This window comes from Ricinus communis, chromosome 1 (genome assembly GCF_019578655.1).
Source record: "Ricinus communis isolate WT05 ecotype wild-type chromosome 1, ASM1957865v1, whole genome shotgun sequence".
Classification (NCBI taxonomy): domain Eukaryota; kingdom Viridiplantae; phylum Streptophyta; class Magnoliopsida; order Malpighiales; family Euphorbiaceae; genus Ricinus; species Ricinus communis.
The window spans coordinates 34,677,232-34,690,492 of NC_063256.1; the positions used below are offsets into that span (position 1 = coordinate 34,677,232).

General features: G+C 33.1%; 1 protein-coding gene across 3 annotated transcripts; it reads right to left on the reverse strand.

Moving 5' to 3' along the window:
- Positions 1-570: 570 nt before the first annotated feature.
- On the reverse strand, positions 571-11,604 carry LOC8268788 (cysteine desulfurase 1, chloroplastic). Of its 3 annotated transcripts, none has more exons than XM_048376144.1 (10): positions 11,186-11,600; positions 10,918-11,051; positions 10,682-10,841; positions 5,591-5,777; positions 4,162-4,307; positions 4,014-4,086; positions 3,806-3,869; positions 2,271-2,370; positions 1,058-1,234; positions 571-945 (listed from the first exon to the last, which is right to left on the reverse strand). In XM_048376144.1, exons 1-10 carry the CDS (start codon positions 11,399-11,401, stop codon positions 775-777), a joined length of 1,428 nt encoding a protein of 475 aa, XP_048232101.1. In that variant the 5' UTR covers positions 11,402-11,600; the 3' UTR covers positions 571-774. The 3 variants fall into 3 exon arrangements, with proteins under 3 accessions (XP_048232101.1, XP_002523229.1, XP_048232152.1); XM_002523183.4 differs by having other exon boundaries at positions 1,058-1,216; positions 11,186-11,598; XM_048376195.1 differs by lacking the exons at positions 571-945; positions 1,058-1,234 and adding an exon at positions 1,999-2,140 and having other exon boundaries at positions 11,186-11,604.
- Between the last annotated feature and the right edge of the window lie 1,657 nt (positions 11,605-13,261).

A 13,261-nucleotide genomic window follows, 5' to 3' on the forward strand; every position in this document is an offset into this window, starting at 1 on the left:
TGGTGGGGTATATGACTTGGCTTGTATTGAATCTTTCTTCTTGTGGCTGGATATATTGATAAGGAGGGAAGTCAAGAACCATATTGCCATTGCTTGGTACACTACAAAATCAAGAACATTACAAGTCTGAGGTGGTTGCTGGCATTCTTAGAATTAATGGAGGAACCAGACTTGTGGGAGGTTGCAAGGAGGGGACACATCTATTGCTATGAGGATGGATGGTTCCACTTCAACTAGTCTTGTATATTACATCCTGCCAATTAATAATTGCCACTTAAATATCATAAATATCTAATGTTGTGCAACTGTATATCAATTAATTATTGGGCAAATCAGTACACTGGGTATTCTATTTCACACGCTTTCAGATCATGTACTAATCACAAAGCTTGTTAACACATTCAACAGACATTCTAAATGAGGCCTGCTTTAGTTATAGCTGATACAAGCAAATCTTCCAGGCTGCAAGCTCTTGCTAGTCAAAAGTTTTCAGATAGAATATTTCCACCATGACCCTTAAATAACAAGTGGAAATCCTGAAGACCATTACAACCATGAATGCCCATGAAGTAAAACCACTATATCCAGTCACTTTATTAGATCTTTAAGATAATGTACAATCTTTCCAGCAAGTAAATAATGATTTTGATTTACAATATGGGTTTGTTGTACAGCACTCATCAAAGAGCAAGCAAAAGTGGGAAACCATTAATGCAAGGAGAAATAAAGTTGCATAGTGCAGTACATGGGAAGCTATATGAGAAACTTAAGAGATTACTTGAAAGAATTGAAGAAGTTGATTGTGTCATTGAGTGCCTGGATGAAATCATCAACATCCTCTTTAGTGTTGTAGAAATGGAGACTAGCGCGTGCACTTGCATTTACTCCTAAATGCCGATGAAGAGGTTGCGCACAGTGGTGACCTGATCTGATAGCCACTCCATGCTGAGATATAGCATATTTTCCCAAATCATTTATGAGTTGTGCCTTCAGAATCTCTTGTAGCTCAAACTTGAAGGGATCTAATAAAGAATAGCACTAAGAGTAAGGAACTAACCTGTTGATCCAAAAAAGTTGCAATATCAGTTGGGTGAATATTCTCAACATTGAAGGAACAGAGAGCTGCTCGATGAACATTTTCTGAAGGTTTTGGACCATAGATACGAACACTGGGGACAGAGCTAAGGCTTTCATACAGATAATTAGCCAACTCCATCTGCAAATCAATGAACAAATAAACAGTGACCTTAATTAAAATTTCATGTATGATGCTTGATGGACAGCTAACACGATAATAAAAAATGGCTTGGTTATTTCATTCTCTTGGAGCCCCATTAAATCCAATCCATTTTGATCTTTCATCACGAATCAAGAGTTTATTGATCCAATTTTAATACTCTCTCTGTCCAATTTTGATAGACCTTTTTGACTTGCCTAAGGATTAAAAATTCAGTTCTTTTTCAATTAATAATACCACTGTTTTAAACCATTTTCTTACTAAAATACCCTTAATAGATTTTTTAATACAATGCCCGGTAATCCAAATATTGGTGGACTTGCCAATCAATCTATAATTTTTGAGACTTAAATAAATTTTTTTTTGTATTGGAACTAAAAAGTTTTGTATAATAATTTGCAATTTCAAAATCAAGTAAGTGAAATGAAGGGTATTTTAGACATTTAATCATTAAACTAACAACTAGAAAAGGAAAATTACCTTTATTTTTGGACAGACTAAAGGAAAAAATGGCGTATCAAAGTTGAACGGGAGAGTATTACTTAATGTTTAGCCTCAAGAAAAAGGAGGACATGTGATTCTGATAAACAGTCTGACGTATAAAACAATTACTTCATTGATGCTATGTTTGCAGAATACATGATGGACAAAAGACTATACTTTTAGCACTCCACCACAACCAGCTGAGTGCCTTGAATCCACCCAAATCCCCAAAGAGAAAGAGAGGAGGTTGTCGAGATAAGGGGTTTGACATTTTCACTTGTACTTGCAGAATAACTGAAATTACAAAATACAGATCTGTGCTTAAACTCTCTTCATTTCTTTTTCTTTTCTCAAGATATATCTCACATTGACACAGTTCCAGAGACTTGTACAAATGAAAGGAAAAAGACTTTGATTTAGCTGAACATGAAGATGAGAAACAAAATATAATGACTTTCTGAACTCACAACAACGGAATCATCCCCAACTTTGCAAGACTGCATGAAGCAAGAAAAATATTCAATACAGGAGGTCAAAAAATGCAACTTACCTCATAGTCATGAATCTTTTGCATGCCAATTCCTAACAAATAATCAATTGCTGCTCCTAGCCCAATTGCTTCTCCAATTGCTGGAGTTCCTGCCTCAAATCTATTCCACATAAAGATCAATTTAGACCCTAAAGCATTTATTTTAAAAAGCAAACAAAAAGTACAATGAACAAATTTCATCAAATGGCAAGTATTTCAAGCAGGAGTCCTTTTCACCATATAATTAAACTTAATATGCCATCTTAAACTCCTTCAAATCTTAGTCTTAAATAAGAAGATTCCTCAACATGAAGATACAGTTAGAAAGTGCAGTATGAATGCTCAATAAATACTACTACATCACTAATTAAAGCCTTAATGATAGATGATTAATGATGTATGTCAAAATGTAAATGATTAATATGAAGTTGAAATTAGGATGTAATAATGGACAAGTACCAGAATAATGCAAGGAAACCCCCTGATGAAACCATACCCTTGCTTTCTTTTTTTGTTTCTTTACTTGGGAGATAGGGGGTAAAAATATCTGGACCCTTATAAAACTTTTTTTAAGGTAGATGGAAAACACATCTTTCATTAGGTGACCAATAGTAATAACTGCATGGATACAATGTAATCTAATACGATCCTAAAAAGCTCCAAAGAAGAATACATGGTAGCAAAACGCTCCTTCTTTTGTTACAATAATAGTTCTTTTGATTTTAGGGAGAATTAGTGATAAATAATAATGGATCTGATCTTCTAACTGGCTTGAGCGTATGGAACTGCTTTGACTGCTAGGTAATAGGAGTATATGGAGAATCCATATAAACTTAAGAATATATTAACCCCCAGAACCAACCTTTATTCACAATTTGACATTCAAGTAAAAGAGACTCCTTTTTGTTGTCAACATCAACAAATAAAACATTCACCTTTTAGGATAGAATTAGATCCTACAGAGCAAACACAAGGATAAGCTTTTATTGGGCCAATAGTCACTGCTGCAGGAAAACTAGAGGAACCTGGGGTGATAACCCCTGCATGAATGGATCACTAGAAAGGAGGTACATGGTTGTATTATTTATTACTCAAAAATTTTGAACTTGAAAACAAATAGAAATGCACCGTCTGAAATATAAGAGGATTTCCTGTAAATAATTTTCAGATAGACAGCAGATATAAAAGAAGAGGCACAAAAAAGTTAAGAAAGCAGGTTGGAGAATTGTACAATAAATGCTGGTACCTCTTAGTTTTTGTTTCTCTCAAATTCTTTTATGGGTTTCATAAGAATATCTGTTTATTTCTCAGATGTATCTCATTCTGCATCACAGATGAGTTAAAGGAACTTTGAAGTTGAAAATTCATCACTAAGTTCGAGGTCTCTGCTTGCCCATTGCTAATCCTGATATGTAGGTGGCATTTAATATACATGCCACAAAATCCTTTTAACCTAATGTCAGGGAAAGGAAAGAAAACAGAGACTGCTAGTTCCCTCCCAGTCCAATCATTTAGTTCAAGATACTATATGTTGACAAGCAAACAAGTACACTAACCTTGATGGAGGATCTGCATAAGTAGAATGATCTAAGAATACATCAGCGATCATTTCTCCACCACCTGTGAAACCCAGCATCAAAGAATGTTAATATATTCTCATCCACTTCTTTTCCAAGAGCTATATATGCATAAAACTCTTAAAAATGCATAATGAAACTCTAGGAGAAAAAAATATAAGAATCCTATCTCCAAGTAAAAACTTACCTAAAAATGGAGGCATTGTGGACAAGATATCACTTTTACCATATAAGAATCCGATGCCTGTGGGCCCACACATCTGGAGCATGATTATTTCTTAACTTCATATACTTTCCTAAAGCTCATATTTCAGTATACATGACAACAATCTAACCTTGTGAGAAGAAGCAACAAGGAAATCAGCATCCAGCCCCTGGACATCAACCACCATGTGCGGTACGCTTTGACATGCATCTATAAGCACTTTTGCTCCAGCACCATGTGCCCAATGGATTATGTCTTCAACAGGAAGGAAAGAAGCTACAAAAGATGCATGCTTAGACCATATTATTAGCCATTTGCTCTATACATCAATAACCAGTTAATGAACTGGATCCAGAAATTTAATCATATAAATGCTAATCAACTGCACATCCTAGGACCAATTTCTTTTTGGGTCTTCAGTAGCAATCCGTTTTTTATTGGATTGGATTTGACTTTAGTAATTCAGTTTATCATGAGAACAAGTAAAAGGAACAACACAAATTGAGAATGTCAAACTTAACGTTGCACATGATTTCTTGAAATAATACTAGAAGATAAGAAATTTTTCCTAGTATAGTTCAAACTGTCTTCATGAAATAATCCAAGAACTTTAATACCATTTTCCTTCTTTCTTTTACAAGTTTTTATTAGAACCCAAGAGTTTATCTCATATCAATGGTAGTTTGTTCAATTTTAGTTTTTTTCATTGTTAATTTGCTGTGGATTACCAATGTTTATTTTCTATTATTAGCATGCATTTTACAACATAACTTGAACTTCAAGAATATCATTTAGTTCCATTCATCACCCTAATACATAGTCTGCCAATTTGATTTTCGGATGAGTTCAGAAAAAAGTGTCACCAAATGCTTTTGTAAGATTTTCACTGTTTTTAATTTCTGAAAGATTAACAAGTAAAGCACTCTTATGTTTCAGAAAATATTAGTTTGGGAGGGATGTCTAAACTTTCCTATTTGGTGGTCTTGAAGAAGAACGAGAAAATGTAAGATCTTTAAGATGTAATTTATGACCCCTTGCATCCCTATCAGCATGACTTAACACAGTTGGAAAATGATAGAAAGAAGAGAAGAGAATGAAAATCAGAATCAAAATGAGACATCAACTTCCATCCATCCTACTAAAGCATTTACAGGACCAGTCTGGCTATGTATTCTAATCGACAAAGATGGAGGCGCTAGTTTCCAGTCATGGTATTATCATTGAGTTCTGTGTCAATTAATTAGGTGAAAACTCAGAAGCATACCTTCTCCTTTATTAAAATTCTTCACTATGAAAAAGATACAAATATTACACATTTATGAGCAAAAGACTAGACGTGCATGTGAAAGAACTTCCATAGGCTTGCATGGATGATAAAAGAGAAAAACTAAGAGAAAATGAACAATATAAAGACATAATAGTTTGTGGTGGAAATATTTAGATATATCAACTGTCACAAAATGAAATTACTAAAAGCATATTGCTTTTCCTCCAATTGAATTGTTAGAGAAGAAGAAAAAAAGAAAGCAGTAGAAAGATACTAAAGCAGACAAACCTACCAAGAACGTTAGAGATGTGATGAACAACTACAAGTTTTGTCTTCTCTGAGATTGTTTCTTTTAACTTCAGTACATCAGGAACCTCATTTTCATTTAAATCTACAAATCTCAGGACGGCACCAGTTCTGTTAGCTACAAGTTGCCAGGGAACAATATTACTGTGATGCTCAGCAAGTGTGAGTATAACCTGGAAAAGAAAATGATACAAAGTAAGATGCTCATTCAAGATCTAACTCTAACAGAAACACCATGATCAATTCAAGTAGTAAAAAATTAAAATTGAAGACATCGCTATTAGGATATATAACTAGAGATTATTCCCAGCCAGGACATCAATAAATTGCCAATAATTAAACAACTTAAGCTTCTAAGTTTTCTCGACATCACAATCACATACTTGGGCTTTTGACTGCCAAGTCTCCATATAGCATTGCATGCCTTACAAAACTGGCAAACTACACAAACATATCATGTGTCCATGTGGTATCGTAAATGATCTCGGCAATTCCTCTATTAGGTCCAGCTTTAAATTACAGCTAAAACAGTAAGTACCTTGCTTTGCTTTTACATAATATTAAAATAACAGAAGTAGATTATATCAATACACAATTGCTTTATGACCTGATCCAAACTCTGTTGAAATGCTCCGTGCACCTATTAGAGGAGGAGATACTACAAAAGAAAACAAAAGAATGACGCTCAAAACTTTTCATTTCATTAAAGAACAAGGAATATTACGAGTCAAAAGTTGTACAAAGGAAGAACAAGGAAGGCTTTTCTCCAAGGTGCAAAAACAAACTCAAGAAGGCACGTTGTTCTCTATCTTTTCCTCTCTTCTTTCCATCCCAAACATAGGGAAGGAGGAAAGCTGACAAGATCAAGGTACCAGAGCAGAATACTCCCAAATACTGTCACCAAGTTGTCAAATTTAAGAAATCGTTAGAAACTTCGGTCATCTTTTTTGAGGACAGGTCTATATTAGGCATTCTATTGTCTGGTTGTGTGAAACCCGAGTGGGTCAAGGAGTTGCTTTTGATACAGGTTCTGATTTTTTGATTGTTACTATTGTTTTGGATTTCGTTGTGCATTGGTTTGAGGTTAAGTTTATTGTCCATTGCTTTAGTTAGCTAGTTTCTCTGAATTCTTGAAGTATGACTGATAAAAAGTTCGGTGATCATGCCTGAAATTAGGGTCAAAAATCACTGAACATAAATTTAATAACTCTAATTATTTTGATTGGAGTAAATCCGTGCGTCTTTATTTACGGACTGTTGATATGGATCACCATATGACGAATGATCCGCCTAAAGATGAGTCTAAACAAGCTTGGCTACGGGAAGATGCTCGTTTATTTTTACAGATTAAGAACTCTGTTGACAATGAGATTGTTGGCCCGATAAATCACTATGAATATGTGAAAGATTTACGAGAGTATTTAGAATTTGTATACTCTGGGAAGGGAAATATAAATCGCATGTATGATGTGTGTAAAGCCTTCTACCGAGCTGAGAAACAAGACAAGTCTCTCACGGGCTATTTCATGGATTTCAAAAGACATAATGAGGAGCTTAACATGGTATTACCATTTAACCCAGATGTGAGAGTTCAACAAGCTCAAAGGGAGAATATGGTTGTCATGAGTTTTCTAACTGGTCTTCCTTCTAAATTTGAGACGGCTAAATCTCAAATTCTCTCTAGTCCTGAGGTTACCTCCCTCCAAGAGGCCTTCTGTAGAGTACTTCGCATGGAAAATCCCCCACCTGTTCAACCCAACAGTGCTCTTGTTGGACGAAGTAATACTGATAGCAATAGTTGAGGAAGATCCAACAATGTTGATAATAATTCTAATACTCGGAGGCAGGATTCAGGCGGGGTTGTGTGTTACTATTGTCATAAGCCTGACCATCTGAAACGTGATTGCAGAAAATTGATGAATAAGAGTCAAGGAAATCAATCTGCACACGCTGCATCTACTCATGATGCATCTGAAAACTCTATTTTGATCTCTGCAGATGAATTTGCCAAATTCCAGCAATATCAAGAATCATTGAAGTCTTTATCTACTCCCGTCACTGCTATTGCCGAGTCAGGTAAACCAAACACGTCTTGTTTCCTTATCTTCCAATTGGGTCATAGATTCTGGTGCCACAAACCATATGACAGGTAATTCTAGCTTATTTTCTACCTTTCAACCATATAAATCTTCTCCTATGGTTACTTTAGCAGATGGATCAACATCTTCTGTTCTTGGTTCTAGCACCATTAACCCTACTCCATCACTTTCTTTAACATTTGTATTGAGTCTACCTCAATTTTCTTTTAATCTGATATCTAAGGAAATTTACCCGTGCTCTTAATTGTTGTATCTTATTTTATCCTGATTATTGCTTGTTTCAGGATCTTATGACGAAGAAGATTATTGGTAAAAGACATGAATCTATAGGTCTTTACATTCTTAATAAAGAAGTGCCAAAGTCTGTAGCATGCTCTGGAGTGGTCACCGCCAAGAGCCTTATTATTTCAAATGAATATTCCAAATCACTTTTGGGCTGATGCAGTTTCAATAGCGTGTTTTCTGATTAACCGTATGCCTTCAACTGTTCTTAATGGCGAGACTCCCCGTCATACCCATTTTCCAACCAAGTCAGTATTTCCTATTGAATCTAGGATATTTGGTTGTACTTGCTTTGTTCGTGATGTTCGCCCTTAAACCACAAAACTTGAGCCTAAATCTTTGAAGTGCATCTTTCTTGGCTATTTTCGTGTTCAAAAAGACTATAGATGTTATTGTCCTAGTCTTAATAGGTATTTGGGGTCACCTGATGTCATTTTTCTAGAGAATACAACATCCTATCCATCTTCCACATTACCAAGTCAGGGGGAGAATGGTGATGATATGTTGGTATATACTACCACATCTCCTGTTTCTATTTCAGATGTTTCTGCTCCTACTCGTCCACCAATCACTCAGGTCTACTCTAGAAGGCAGAATCCTCCTAATGCATGTCCTAAACCAGATCCTTCGCCATCGGATCCCGTGTCAAGTGATGATCTTCTAATTGTCATTCGCAAAGGTAAACATCAGTGTACTTACCCTATTTCTTCCTTTGTGTCTTACAACCATTTGTCACCAACTACTTGTTCTCTCATTGCATCTCTTGATTCTGTTTCTATTCCTAAGAAAGCTCTAGCCCATCCTGGCTGGCATAACGCTATGATGGAGGAGATGAATGCTTTAGGTGATAATGGTACTTAGAATCTAGTAGATTTACCTGCAGGGAAGAAGGCCATTGGGTGTAAGTGGGTTTTTACAGTTAAAATAGACCCTGATAGGTTAGTTGCTTGTTTAAAAGCTCGTCTTATAGCAAAAGGATATGCTCAAATTTATAGAGTTGATTACTTTTTTTCTTGTTGCTAAGTTAACTTCTGTTAGATTATTCATATCTATGGCAACCATTCACAATTGGCCTCTATTAAGAATGCTTTTCTTCTAGAGATCTCTAGGAGGAGGTGTATATGGAGCAACCTCCGGGTTTTGTTGTTCAGGGGGAGTATAGGAAAGTCTATCATCTTCGGAAATCTTTGTATGGCTTGAAACAGAGCCCGCGTGCCTGTTTTGGCAATTTCAATAAAACAGTTGAGAAATTTTGGATGATGAAAAACAAATCTGATCATTCTGTCTTCTATAGACAATTTGAGGGTAGAATAATCCTGCTAGTTGTCTATGTGGATGACATTGTTATTACTGGAAATGATGCTTTAGGTATTTCATCTCTTAAATCCTATTTTGATAGTCAAATTCACACAAAGGATTTAGGGATGTTAAAGTACTTCTTAGGTGTTAAGGTGGTGAGGAATAAGAATGGGATTCTGTTATCTCAAAGGAAATATGCGCATGACTTGCTATTTGAGACAGGTAAGTTGGGTGCTAAACCATGTAGTACTCCAATGATGCCTAATCTACAACTCACAAAAGATGGTGAATTGTTTGAAGATCCTAAGCAATACAAAAGCTTAGTTGGGAAGTTAAATTACTTAATGGTGATTCATCCAAACATTGCATATTTAGTTAGTATTGTGAGCCAGTGCATGTCTTCTTCAGGAGTTGATCATTGGAAAGCGATAAAATAAATTTTGTGTTCTTTGAACGGAGCTCCTGGGCGTAAAATCTTGTATAGAAATCACAATCATTATAGGATCTAATGTTTTTCAGATGCTGATTGGGTAAGATCAAAGATCTAGTTTTGGATATTGTGTCTTTGTTGAAGAAATCTAATGTCATGGAGGAGTAAAAAGCAACATGTGGTCGCACATTCGAGTGTAGAATCAGAATACCGAGCTATAGCACAGTCAGTGTGTGAAATAACATGGATTCATCAGCTTTTATTTGAATTAGGTTTTAAGATTTTCGTACCAACCAAGTTCCGGTGTGATAATCAAGCAGCTCTTCATATTGCATTAAATCCAGTATTTCATGAACGAACTAAATACATTGAAGTTGATTGTCATTTTATTCGTGAGAAGATACAACAAGGACTCATTTCCACAAGACACGTGAAGACTGGAGAACAATTGGGAGACATTTTCACAGAAGCTTTAAATGGGGCTTGAGTTGATTATTTGTGTAACAAGCTGGGTATGATTAATGTCTGTACTCCAGCTTGAAGGGAGTATTATAGCCTGTATATAGCTTAATTATAGGAGACTAAATTAGATTCCTAATAGGAGGTCTTCTTTGTATAGTTTTCCTATTTAGTTTAGAAGCCTTCGTAACGTGTATATATATGTGTGGTTATTGTCAATAAGACAGGGGTGAGTTTTCCAATTTTGCAATTAGAACTGGCATCGGTCATTGAATCTCAGAAAAGTTTGTTGGCTTCAGCTTCAACGTGGGTTGGTGACGACCAGAATAAACCTATAAAAATTTCTAAATGCATACAATGACATAAAATAAAATTTTCCACTACAAGTAATTGGCATGATAGCTTCTAGCCTTTTGAAAGATCAGTAACAGTTACCTTCATTTTTAGAAATTGATGAGTTAACAAAAGACATCATAAAAAGAAGCTAAAAAAAGTATAAAACACCCACCTCATCTCCTGGTTTTAAATTCGTAAAGCCCCAACTGTAAGCTACGAGATTAATGGCTTCAGTAGCATTCCTAGTAAAAACAATCTCTCTAGAGTCTGACGCATTTATGAAAGCTGCCACCTTCTTTCTAGCCAACTCATACTCATCAGTTGCTTTTGCACTGTACATAAAAACTCTTTTAAGAAAATTCATACTTTCTGCTAAGAAACACCAAATATAAATACAAAACAACATACCTTAAGTAGTGAATTCCTCGATGAACATTAGAATTATAAGATTCATAATAATTCTGTATAGCCTTCAATACAGAATTAGGCTTCTGGGATGTTGCAGCATTATCTAGATAGACAAGTTTTGATCCATTTACCTCCTGTACTGGAAACAAAAAATAAGTAAATAATTCACATATTACTATAAGTTGCAACTATAACAAGCAAACCCATAGAACTAAACTTCTCATTTTTTTTTTATTTTTAGAAAAGGGTTTTCATAAGAGTGACCTACCTGATGGAGAATTGGGAAATCAGGTCTAGTGATGTGGCCAAGAGATAAAGAAGCGTGAAGAGCCTGATCTCCTTCTGTCCCAGTTGTAGCTAATGCTGGTATAGCAAAAGAAGAGAATTTGGCTAATCTAATTGGAGAAGAATGAGTTGTGGATTTAGGATTTAGGAGTTTAATTGATGGAAGTTTAAAAACAACGCCATCCATCATCATCATCATTGTCTTCTTAAAAAACAGTATCCGAAGACACAATCTTTAACTAAAGTTTCCGACTTTTTCTTTTCTCTCTCTCTGTTCTGTCTGTGGTTCTAATAAAATTCTTTTAACTGTTTAAAGGGTTCAAATTTTAATATATATTTTTTTCTTCTGGAGTGAACCTGGACAGGAAAAGAAACCAGAAGCAGCCACAGGAACAGGTGAGGTTTCACTGTTCTTATTTTATATATATACAAATAATATATTCAATAATATATAAGACACTGTTAATTTATAAACATATTAAATATTAGCCATCAAAATTTATCTTTTAAAATAACTTACAGCATGTTGAATACTTACATAATATTATTTTCACTCCACCACTATAATTAAAAACTTTAATTATCTAAATATAATAAAACTAAGGATAGTTTATCATTTTTACATGGACTTATTGGTTTTTCAAATTTTAATATAATCTCATGCAACACTAACATTTCTGACAATATCAAATATATATATCAGCCACAAATTTAAGTCGACTCTAAACTAATTATTATTTTACTAACATTTTATAAAAAAAATTTGTATAGCGACGCCAACATGGATGTCTTTATATTATTTTTAGCTTAAAAAAACATCAAATATGTATATTATAATTTTTATATTTCTTTTTTAATTTGTAGTTTTAAAAAATTTATCTAATTTTTAAAATTTTAAAATTTAATTTTTTTAGTATTTTTTTGATTGTATATAAATTTTTATATATATAATTAATAAAGCTAGGAATTGTTGAATTCATGGTTGTTTTTGTAATGGGTTAAGAGAATAGTGGTGTCCTAATGATCTTAAAAGATTGGAGAGAAGAAAAATTTATAAGCTATTATATTGGATGTTGGTTTAATTATTAGTTCCTAGGATAGGACCAAGTATGAGAGAGTAGAAGAAAAAAGCAAAAGTATAAAAACAAAAGAAAAGAAATATACCTATGAAGCAAATGGAATATGATTTTTATTAAAATAATAATATATATGTAAAATAAAATAATAAAAATATTTATATAATTTACTTGAAATTAATATTATTTGATGCAAATGAAAATAATACATCATTGATCGAGAAAAAAATATATTATTAAGGAAAAATATACAATTCTAATTTTATGTCGATTTTTAGTAAATTTTGAAATTTAAATCTTAATTATTATTTTATTTTTTTATCTATAATACTTAAAAATATAAAAAATAAAAATAATTTATATAAATCTAAAACAATATTTATCCATAAAAGAATTATATAATTTTTAGTTAAAATTATATAATTTTAATATAAATCAATTAGTTCGGATGCAATTAAAAATTAAAATCATTAAAAAAATATAATATACATGCCGCAATTACAAATCTAATCTAATTATTATAAACTAAAATCATTAGAAAAATACAGCATGCATGCCACATTTTCAAATTTTAATCTTGTATCAATAATTTAATTATATTTAAAAACTGAAATAAAAAATACATTTTAACCATATTTTTCCATTCCAAATCATTAAAAATAATATTTATCAATTTTTTTTACAGACACCAATTTATAGAAATTAGTTTCTTTTTTTCTGTTTTAATCTACAATTCTAAAACTAACAATTTTTATAAAAATGAGTCTTTTTTCTTTTTAAATTATAATATTACTTTTAAAATATTTATATTATAATCTCCACTTTTGCATGGTAGAAAAGTTATAAAATTTAAAATTGAGGTATATATCAATAATTTTTCTGTTAATAATTTAATTTATATTAGAAATTATAATAATTTAAATAAAATTGTTAAATATAATAATATTTTTCTACACAAATATTAAATTAATTCATTAAGTTCC